Source organism: Acinonyx jubatus, chromosome D1, assembly GCF_027475565.1.
Source record: "Acinonyx jubatus isolate Ajub_Pintada_27869175 chromosome D1, VMU_Ajub_asm_v1.0, whole genome shotgun sequence".
Taxonomy (NCBI): Eukaryota; Metazoa; Chordata; class Mammalia; order Carnivora; family Felidae; genus Acinonyx; species Acinonyx jubatus.
The window spans coordinates 70,272,917-70,284,590 of record NC_069390.1 but is presented as its reverse complement, the minus strand read 5'-3'; the positions used below and the strand labels follow the sequence as shown (position 1 = coordinate 70,284,590).

Here is an 11,674-nt window from a genome sequence, read left to right as displayed (position 1 = left end):
AATAAACTTACCTGACATTCTGAAGAATTCCAACTGCTCCTGCAAACTAAAACATTTTAATACCTTAAAAATAGAAAGAAAAATACATATATATCCAGGATTTTCTTTTTTTTTTAACAGATATTGGAGTGGTACAATTTTTTCTGAAATCATCTTCAAATTGATTTGAGCACTTAATTTCCCTTCTCTCTTTAGATAAAATACTGTATATGCATGCATTATGTGTTTATGGTATACATAGAGGGACATATGAAACAATGTATGCATACCTGTTAATATGGCACATCGGTTCCCCTTTTATTTTTCATTATTTATTTATTTTTAAAGTTTATTTATTTGAGAGAGAGAGGGAAGAGGGGAAGAGAAAGGGAGAGAGAGAGGATGCCAAGTAGGCTTCGCACTGTCAGCATGGAGCCCACTGTGGCACTTGAATTCACGAACTGTGAGATCATGACCTGAGCCGAAGTCAAGAGTCAGATGTGTAACTGACCGAGTCACCCAGGTGCTCCTCCCTTTTGATTTCATACTTTAGTCTTGTGTGAATAAGTTGCAGTGAGTATCTTATTTTTCATTCATTTTTCTTTACATTTTATTATTCAAAATATAGATTAAAATTTCATTACTGTAATGTATGACATAAACAATTGAGCAGGAGATAAGGATTCCTACAATACAAGTATTTCTTAAAGTATATTTCAAAAATTCTCCACTAGACTTGGCTTTGGATTTCTGGACCTTTGTGCCTGTATTGTGCTGAAAGACTTTACAGGTGTATCCGGAGCAATAAGCCAGTCACCATCATCTCGGTCATACGTCATCCCTCAGATGTCATGGAAATCCGAATGGTCAAAGAAAATTTTAAAGCGAGACCTGGCCAGGTGAGTCAGTGTTTAGTAACTTTTAAATTCCCTTTATCTTTATATAAGTTTTGAAAATCAGCATTCATGCCATCATTGGAATGCTTGAACTTCTCTTTTGGTCACTTAGAAACTATGTTTGTTGTTTTTTAGTATATTATTCTACATTGTCCCAGTGTGTCTGCGTTAGAAAACCATCCATTTACCCTCACAATGGTAAGAAACTTGTTTTTGATTTTAAGAATTTTTTTAGAGTGAAATGTGTGTTTCTTTTGTGTGTGTATATTCCACGTCATTCTAAAAATCATGCAAGGCTATCACAATATCCTGCATGTCTAACTAAGCCTTTTTTTTTTTATCCAAAAAATATCTGTTCAGAAACTTTGTAGCTATTTATTATTTTCTGAGAGTTTACAATCCAGGAAGCAATACATTTAAATGTATTAAAGCTTATTGATTCAAAATACAGAAAATTTCCTGGCTATTTACATTTTTCCCATTATGAACTGTGTATCCAAATATAATATGTATGGTTTTCTTTAGAGAGGTTGAATTTAATGATAAAGAGGGTACTCCGAGTTGAGTGGAAGCCTAAGAAAATCCAAGCAGTGTTTAGAAAAGAAAAAGTCCAGTGTAATTGGAGCCCAGGCTGTGTGTTGGGAGGGAAAGGAAAACCAAGTTAGAGAAATAAAATGGAATAAATAATGGGTAGGGGGAAGATCTGGCTAAGTAATGACTTCAGATATTTTTAGCCTGTCAGCACATTGTTTAACATTCTTTTCTGCATTATAAATATAACATGAGTCTATTATCAAAAGGTAAACAATTCACAAATAGATGAGATAAAATGGGAACTTTTCCTCATTCCCCCCACTTTTCAATCCTTTCTTCCAGAATCTGGCATATATTCTTACAGACATTTTCCTGTAGAGTTACGCATATATAGATGTTTGATATCTGTTTGCTAGATCATTTGTTTTATAATTTGCTCTTTTCACTCAGCAATATAACATGGCTGGAGAGCCTGGGTGGCTCAGTTTGTTAAGTGTCCAAGTATTGATTTCAGATCAGGTCATGATCTTACAGTTTATGGGATCTAGCCCCCCACTGGGCTCTGTGCTGACAGTGCAGAGCCTTCTTGGGATTCTCTCTCTCTGTCTCTCTCTCTGCCCCTCCCTCTCTCTCTCTTTCTCAAAATAAATAAACACAACAAAAGAAAACACAATATATCATGCACAGCTTTCCATGTTACTATATTTGTGTATGTCGCATTGTTTTTAATGACTGCATAATATTTCACAGTAAGAAAGTACTGTAATTAATTTAATATTTCCAATTGATGATGGAAATTGAGATTTTTTTTTCAGTTTCTAGCAAAAGTAACTAAGAACAGGACCCACATGTTTAAATATATGCTTAAGATATGCAAATAAAATTGAACAGATGTTGGGGGGTGGGCAGCAAAATCACTGGTGCCTAAGTGCTGGGATGCAGGGGTGGGGTTGTACTGGGAATGGCAACTACTTTCAAATTTGATGTGTTATTTAAAAAAAATTTTTTTTAATTTTTTTAATGTTCATTTATTTTGGAGAAAGAGACAGAGCCCAACAGAGCCGGGGAGGGGCAGAGAGAGAGGGAGATACAGAATCGGAAGCAGGCTCCAGGCTCCAAGCTGACAGCACAGAGCCCGACGTGGGGCTCGAACTCATGAATTGTGAGATCGTGACCTGAGCCAAAGTCAGATGCCCAACCGACTGAGCCACCCAGGGGCCCCTTAAAAATTTTTTTAACGTATATTTATTTTGAGAGAGAGAGAGAGGAAGAGCAGAGGAGGGGCAGAGAGAAAGAGAGAATCCCAAGCAGGCTTCCTACTGTCAGCGCAGAGCCCCATACGGGATTCAGACTCACTAGCCATGAGATCATGATCTAAGCTGAAATCAAGAGTCTGACGCTTAACTGACTGAACCACCTAGGCACCCCTCAAATTTGATGTGTTATGTTGAAAACTTGGAAACCTTGGCCAAGTTATTCATTTTTCTGTGCCTTTATTCCACCAGAGTAATATTGCCATATAAACACATTGTCTATTCCTAGGTATGTTGTGTGTTTAAATGATCTTCTACAAGTAAAGTATGTAGAACAAAGCCTGGAACATGGAAAGTGTCAGGTACATGTAAATGTATGCTAGCAATTATTATGATTTATATTTTCATTGTGAGTTTGTCCCTTGAGAACATATCCTTGTAAAGACAGCTAGGCCAGAAAAATCTATATTTAAAGGATAAAGGAAGCAGAAAGGAAGTGTCAAATGGTTAGAGAAGACACAGACATTTGCTCAATAGTATTTAATTGCTTCAAATTTCTCATTCTGTTTGTACATAGCAAACTTATTTATTAATGATTAAGGAAAGGTAGCTTGGGATCTAGTCCAGTGATTGACAATATCCCGTTTTATCAAGAAAGATGGGAATGCTGGCCTACTTTGTGGCAGACATTAATTTACAGTTGTTTATTCAGTCTGGTGACACCCTTTCATCTGGTGCCATGTGGGCAGCTGGATAGAGTGAGAAGGGAAATATGTTGTTTTGAAGACCAGTGCAAACTTAGTTGTCCTCATGGGATTCAAAACCAGGACCACAGAGTCTAGGACCCAGCTGTTACCGGGAGCCATGGAGCCACATCATGGCCTTCACTCCTTTAGGATATGTATACCCTACAATGGGGTTAAATATTGCCCTTGTTCCATGAGACAGTAGGATGCTTGGCTAGTAAATGTGATGAAAAGACCTTCCTGTATGATGGTTTGGCTGAATCATGAAGCCATTTTCACACAATTGCATCCACCACACCATGTTTAGTTCTGGTAGTTGTGTGATGCATTTCCATGTCTCTGATTTCATACATCCCACAAACATGAAATTGGTAACAGTAATGAGAAAGGGAAGAATGGAAAAGGGAGAAAGTGCACACGTATGTTTGTCTCTATGTAAGTAGTTTAAAAAGTTTGGTCTACTCTTGGGGTCATACAAAATTTACTTCCGAAGTTAATCTTGTGTTTGACTCTCTTTTTTTCCCAGCTTTATAGATGTGTAATTGAAAAATGAGAAATTGTGTATATTTAAGGTATACAACAGGAGGCTTTATTTTGAAAATAGTTTCTTCACCATAGCATTAAATAGAGAATATGGAATGAGAAAGGAAGATGGTTGCTGAATGTTAAATACAGAGAAGAGGGGTTTTTTACTTTTTTACAAAAATATTTCCCAACATACATAAAAGTAGAGAGAATGGTATAATTGACCTCCATGTTCTCATCATCCAGCTTCAATAAAAACAGAAAAGATAGTTTACATTGTATCACTGAAAATGTTTATGCTCTCTCAAAACAGAAAAACCAAGAATTTTTTTCCTATGCTACATGCCTAGTAGAAGCTTCTAGATCTACTCTCTTTTGGTTGTCCTAGGACCATTTCACAGGGAAAAAGGAGAAATTTAAAAGAGTGGCATGTAGGACATAAGGGCTTTTGGCAAGTGCCTCCAGTGGCCTAATCTGTTTCCCAAACAGGTGATGGGGAAAAAACTGTGATAGCCATGGAGCTGGCTGCGGGCACAAGTAGTGATAGGAAAAATCTGTTATAAGATGGCCGACAGAACTGATAGGGAAATTCCGGTCCCTCCCGAAGACTCCCCTCCAGCTTCTTCTGCCTACCCCGCTTGCCACGTGTGCCAAGTTACTACTAATGTGGAATGCGGAAGTAACAGACGGTAAATGGTTCCTTCTGCTTCTGCTCTGGGCTCAGACCTCTGGAGAGTGATCTCTGAGCCTGCAGGTGTGAAATAAACCTCTTGCCTTCCAAGATCTCTGAGTGCCAGAGTGCCACTTGGTTCTTCCTGCGGGTAATCCAGACCAGGTTCTGTAACAGTAGGAGGGAAGGAAGAGGGGGCCAGGCGAAAGACAGAAGAACTGAAAGTAGGAGAGAGAGTTGAGAAAGGGATTATATGTGATGTGAAAGGGTAGTGGGTATTCACACTAAGAACATGAGGTTGATGATTCAACCCCAGCTCTGTTGCTTATGAGCCAGGAGTGTATCTCTGATGGGGGTCAGTACTTGGTAACTATACTATTATTTTTTTTCATAATCTCAAAATGTTTCCTTTTAATTTGGATTATTGCCTTCACTTTTGCAATTATGGTATATTGTTTTTTCTTTTTGTTGTTGTTGTTGAGGAGCAGGGATAGGACATCAACATGTGGTTTTTCAATCTGAAAATGAGAAATTTGGGGGATATGACAGTAGTCTCAGCATTTGAAAATCTGTCATGTAGATGAAGAATTAGATGTTTTTCCTCTGGGATTCTAAGGTGTACAAATAGCTAAAAAGTTTTAGAGAAATAAATTTTGATTCAATATGATAAAACATTTCTAACAGTGAGACACCAGTCCAGAACCTTAGAAAGCTGTCTCCCCAGGATGTTTAGAAGGATGTTTGTGCTAGATCAGGACTTTTCAACCTCAGCATTATTGACATTTTGGGTTAGATAATTCTTTGATGTGGCATGTTGTCCTGCACATTATAAGATGTTTACCAACATCCTTAGCCTCTGCCAACTAGAATGTACTTATGGCAAAGGTGCTTGGAGGAGATACACTAAAAGCAAAGGGAAACAATCGATGGAAAACATCTGGTCAGAAACAACAAGTCCTTTTTCACCTCCCATCCCCCACTCCCTGGGCTCACAGTGGAAAAATTCCTTGTTCCTAATTTCTGTGCTTATCTGACAAATCCTATCAGTATTTCTTAGGTTTGACTAGCAACCCATACATTGAAATAGGTCTTTGTTTTGCAAGTTTAGGTTTTGTATTCAAATTTGTTCTTATTTTAAGTATGTATATATATATATATATATATATATGTATATATATATATATATATATTTGTATCTCTATCTCATAGTTTAAATGGTAACAATGGTTGGCTTCCAAAAAAAATTAAGGCAAAGGAAATTCTTTTCATCAGACCATCTGTGTATCGTGTACTTGTGTAGGCTTAGGAAATGGTTTGTAGCCTTCCCAGATTTCGGGGGGTTACTGGCGGACTCAACTCCTACTATCCCCCAAGGGAGTTTCTATTTTCATAAGAGGGAAAAGAGGCAAATCTTGCTGCTGCCTAGAAATGAATTTGAGTAAAACAAACATTTCTAAGCTAAATTTTATGTCATGCCATTATGTTAATTTATTGTCTTTTCCTGCCATTTCTTTGTTTTTGTCCAAGTACTTCTACTTGGCACTACATGTAAAATGCATGCTTCTCAAACATTTTCACTGGGTATTTCCCTTAAGGGTTCCTTTAAAATAAAGCAAAACAAAGCAATTTCCCACTTGCTGATTCCCACTAAAAAGTATGTAAATTAAGGTTAATAGTCCCTACTAATTAAGTGCCTCAAAGTTCTTTCATAAGCTTTGAAAATATTTTATTTATTTTTAAATTTTTTTTGATGTTTATTTTTTTGGGGGGGGAGTGTGAGTGAGTCGGGGAGGGACAAAGTGGGAGACACAGAATCTGAAGCAGGCTCCAGGCTCTGAGCTGTCAGCACAGAGCCCGATGAAGGGGCTCGAACCCATGAACTGCGAGTTCATGATCTGAGCTGAAGTTGAACACTTAACCGACTGAGCCACCAGGCTCCCTGAAAATAGTATATTTTTAATTTTTATTATATTCCTATGAAACATGTGTTGTTCATCTTGTATGATGTAGAAAATAATGTGCCTTGGATTAAATAACATATCCAAAGTCATACAGCTCTTTTGTGGCACAGGTGAGATTCAAACACAGACCTGCCTGGCAGAAAATCATGTTGCCAGCTAAGCTATTCTATACTCTCTCCTGACTCATCATCCATCGATGTTCAGGGCATTCATAGTTCTGAGACTCCTATTGCTTTTGGAAATCCTTGTTGCTGGAGAAAAGAGAACTGCCATTAAGAGAGAAATTTACTGAAACTATAAAAATGTTAGATAAATATGCAATTGAAAGTTTTGGATTGTGCATACTACTAAGTTCTTCTGTGTAGTGCAGAGTTGAAGTTCAGATTCCCCAACTAGAAAAGAATCTAATGCCTATTTTCCTATACAGTGCCAATGCACAGAAAAATAAAAACTATAAAATATACAACTATAAATTCAACAGTTTGACTTTTATCTCATTTTTTAAAAATGAAGACAAAACTTTTAAAACTGAAAATACAAAAACTGAGTACAAAAGATAATGTACAGAAGCACTATGTTACGTTTCACAACTTCAAAGTAAAACTAAATTTTGAGTACTGATTTAATTAGGCATGCAGAGGTTGGAGTTTCCATTCTTTAAAGTGCTTCAGCATTTCTTACACTTGACATTGACTTTCTTACACAAGGAACATGTGTTAATCTGGTGGTTGTTCCCAGGAATTCGTGATTATTTTCTTCGAATGCACCTGCATTCTCTCCAGCAGAACCACCAGGCATGTGTTTGCTGACAAGATTGATGGCAATCAGAGGCCATCCTGTAGTGTTAGACCATGGAGTTTGGAACCCTACAGCTTGGATTGGAGGCCTAGATTCCCCCACTTGGTCCTATGACTACTGACATAGTTTGGTTCACTTCTTTATTAAATGCAGCTAGGTTTCGAAGGCTCTTGAGGGAAGATGGCGGCGTAGGAGGACACTGGGCTCACCTACTCCTACTGATCACTTAGATTCCACCCACATCTGCCTAAATAACCCAGAAAACTGCCAGAAGCATAGCAGAATGGACTCTCTGGAACCAAGTGTAGACAAGAGGCCCACGGAAGAGGGTAGGAAGGGCGGAGAGGTGGTACGTGCTACACGGACTGGCGGGAGGGAGCTGGGGTGGTGGAGGGGCAGCCTGCTGGGCAAGGTAGAGCCCCCAAAGTCTGGCTTGCAAAAGCGGAGGGGCCGGACTCTATGAGTTCTGACAGCCAGTGGGACCTAACATCTGGAATGTTAAAAGTCAACAGCTCTGCTCTCAGAGAGCGGGGAGGGCGAGAGGACACCAGGAAGGAGAGTTGCTGAGCCCCGGAAGACAGAGCTCAGTTCGGCGGGGAACAAAGGCGCTGGGAAGCGCCATCTCCCTTTCCCATCCGCAGCCGAAATTCCAAAGGGAACCAGCTCCTGTCACCGAACTTGCTTGCACCTTGCAAACACCCAATGCTGTGCTTCTGTGGATCCATCCCTCTGAAGGGTCTGCCTCCCTCCTGGTGCTGCAGGGCCCCTCCCGCAGGGGACCACTGACAGCAAAGCAAGCTAAGCCTGCCCCTCCTGCCCCTGTGCACCTTGTGGATCCACCCCAGCTAATATGCCAGATCCCATCAGAGCAGCACCACAAGCCCGGCAGTGTGCAAGTAGCCCAGACAGGGCCACACCACTCCACAGTGAGTCCTGCCTCTGGGAGAGGGGAAGATAAGGTACACACCAGTCTGATTGTGGCCCCAGAGGTGGGCTGGGGGCAGACATTGGGTCTGACTGCAGCCTTGCCCATGAACACAGGTTTCTCCGGACAGCACAGGGGAAGTGCCCTGCAGTTTGGAGCTACCGCAGGGTCTACCCAAAGGGACAAAACAGAAGAATTCTCCTCAAAAGAAACTCCAGGAAGTAGCAACAGCTAATGAATTGATCAAAAAACGATTTAAGCAATAATGGATCAAGAATTTAGAATAATAGTCACAAAATTAATCGCTGGGCTTGAAAACATAGAGGACAGCAGAGAATCTATTGCTACAGAGATCAAGGGACTAAGAAATAGTCATGAGGAGTTAAAAAATGCTATAAATGAGGTGCAAAATAAAATGGAGGCGGCAACAGCTCAGATTGAAGAGGCAGAGGAGAGAATAGGTGAATTAGAAGATAAAATTATGGAAAAAGAGGAAGGTAAGAAAAAGAGAGTTAAAAAAAATCCAGGGGTACGAAGGGAGAATTAGAGAACTAAGTGATGCAATCAAATGGAACAATATCTGTATCATAGGAATTCCAGAAGAGGAAGAGAGAGAGAAAGGGGCTGAAGGTGTACTTGAACAAATCATAGCTGAGAACTTCCCTGATCTGGGGAAGGAAAAAGGCATTGAAATCCAAGAGGCATAGAGAACTTCCTTCAGACATAACTTGAATTGATCTTCTGCACGACATGTCATAGTGAAACTGGCAAAATACAACGGTAAAAAGAAAATTCTGAAAGCAGCTGGGGATAAACAGGCTCTAACTTACAAAGGGAGACCGATAAGACTAGTGATGGATTCATCTACTGAAACTTGGCAGTCCAGAAAGGAATGGCAGGAAATCTTCAGTGTGATGAACAGAAAAAAAGTATGCAGCCAAGAATCCTTTATCCAGCAAGTCTGTCATTAAGAATAGAAGGAGAGATAAAGGTCTTCCCAAAACAACCACTAAACCAGCCCTACAAGAGATCCTAAGGGGGATTTTGTGAGTGAAATGTTGCAACGACCACAAAGTACCAGAGACATCACTACAAGCATGAAACCTACAGACATCACAATGACTCTAAACCCATATCTTTCTATAATAATACTGAAGGTAAATGCACTAACTGTTCCAACCAAAAGACATAGGGTATCAGAATGGATAAAAAAGCAAGACTCATCTATTTGCTGTCTACAAGAGACTCATTTTAGACCTGAGGACACCTTCAGTTGGAAAGTGAGGAGATAGAGAACTATCATGCTACTGGAAGTCAAAAGAAAGCCGGAGTAGCCATACTTATATCAGACAAACTAGACTTTAAATTAAAGGCTATAACAAGAGATGAAGAAAGGCATTATATAATAATTACAGGGTCTATCCATCAGGAAGAGCTAACAATTATAAATGTCTATGCACCGAATACAGAAGCCCTGAAATACATAAAACAATGAATCACAAACATCAGCAACCTTATTGATAAGAATGTGGTAATTGCAGGGGACTTTAATATCCCACTTAAAACAATGGATAGATCATCTAGACACAGAATCAGTAAAGAAACAAGGGCCCTGAATGATATATTGGATTAGATGGACTTGACAGATGTATTTAGAACTCTGCATCCCAAAGCAACAGAATATACTTTCTTCTTGAGTGCGCATGGAACATTCTCCAAGATAAATCACATACTGGGTCACAAAACAGCCCTTCATAAGTATAAAGAATTGAGATCATACCATGTACACTTTCAGACCACAATGCTATCAAACTTGAAATCAACCACAGGAAAAAGTCTGGAAAACCTCCAAAAGCATGGAGGTTAAAGAACACCCTACTAAAAAATGAATGGGTCAACCAGGCAGTTAGAGAAGAAATTAAACAATATATGGAAAGAAATGAAAATGAAAACACAACAATCCAAATGCTTTGGGATGCAGTGAAGGCAGTCCTGAGAGGGAAATACATTGTAATCCAGGCCTGTCTCAAAAAACAAGAAAAATCCCAAATAAAAAATCTAACAGCACACCTAAAGGAACTAGAAGCATAACAGCAAAGACACCTCAATCCCAGCAGAAGAGAAATAATAAAGATCAGAGCAGAAATACACAATATAGAATCTAAAAACTGTAGAGTTGATCAATGAAACCAAGAATTGGTTTTTTGAAAAAATAAACAAAATTGATAAACCAGTAGCCAGACTTCTCAAAAGAAAAGGGAGATGACCCAAATAGATAAAATCATGATGAAAATAGAATTATTACCACCAATCCCTCAGAAATACAAGCAATTATCAGGGAATACTATGAAAACTTATATGCCAACAAACTGGACAACCTGGAAGAAATGGACAAATTCCTAAGCACCCACACACTCCCAAAACTCAAACAGGGAGAACTAGAAAGCTTGAACAGACCCATAACCAGTGAAGAAATTGAATCAGTTATCAAAAATCTCCCAACAAATAAGAGTCCAGGACCAGATGGCTTCCCTGGGGAATTCTACCAGACATTTAAAGCAGAGATAATACCTATCCTTCTCAAGCTGTTCCAAAAAATTGAAAGGGAAGGAAAACTTCCAGACTCATTCTATGAAGTCAGCATTACTTTGACTTCTAAACCAGACAGAGACCCAGCAAAAAAAGAGAACTACAGGCCAATATCCCTGATGAATATGGATGCAAAAATTCTCAATAAGATACTAGCAAGTCAAATTCAACAACATATAAAAAGAATTATTCACCATGATCAAGTGGGATTCATTCCTGGGCTACAGGGCTGGTTCAACATTTGCAAATCAATCAGTGTGATACATCACATTAATAAAACAAAAGTAAAGAACCATATGATCCTGTCAATTGATGCAGAAAAAGCATTTGACAAAATTCAGCATCCTTTCTTAATAAAAACCCTTGAGAAAGTCGGGATAGAAGGAACATACTTAAACATCATAAAAGCCATTTATGAAAAGCCCACAGCTAATATCATCCTCAATGGGGAAAAACTGAGAACTTTCCCCCTGAGATCAGGAACACGACAGGGATGTCCACTCTCACCGCTGTTGTTTAACATAGTGTTGGAAGTTCTAGCATCAGCAAACAGACAACAAAAGGAAATCAAAGACATCAAAACTGGCAAAGATGAAGTCAAGCTTTCACTTTTTGCAGATGACATGATATTGTACATGGGAAACCCTATAGACTCCACCAGAAGTCTGCTAGAACTGATACATGAATTCGGCAGTGTTACAGAATACAAAATCAATGTACAGAAATCAGTTGCATTCTTATACACTAATAATGAAGCAACAGGAAGACAAAGAAATTGATCCCATTCACAATTGCACC

General features: G+C 39.1%; 1 protein-coding gene across 7 annotated transcripts in view; it reads left to right on the top strand.

Annotated features, from left to right (window-relative positions):
* NOX4 (NADPH oxidase 4) overlaps positions 1-11,674 on the top strand; it is a 167,295-nt gene that overhangs the window by 62,814 nt on the left and 92,807 nt on the right. For 6 of the 7 annotated variants that reach the window (XM_053203772.1, XM_053203773.1, XM_053203770.1 and 3 more), the window contains 2 exons: positions 714-878; positions 1,011-1,073. In XM_053203772.1, coding sequence (XP_053059747.1) covers positions 714-878; positions 1,011-1,073 — 228 coding nt within the window. The remainder of the gene's footprint in view (positions 1-713; positions 879-1,010; positions 1,074-11,674) is intronic. The other variant, XM_053203771.1, reaches the window with a different exon arrangement.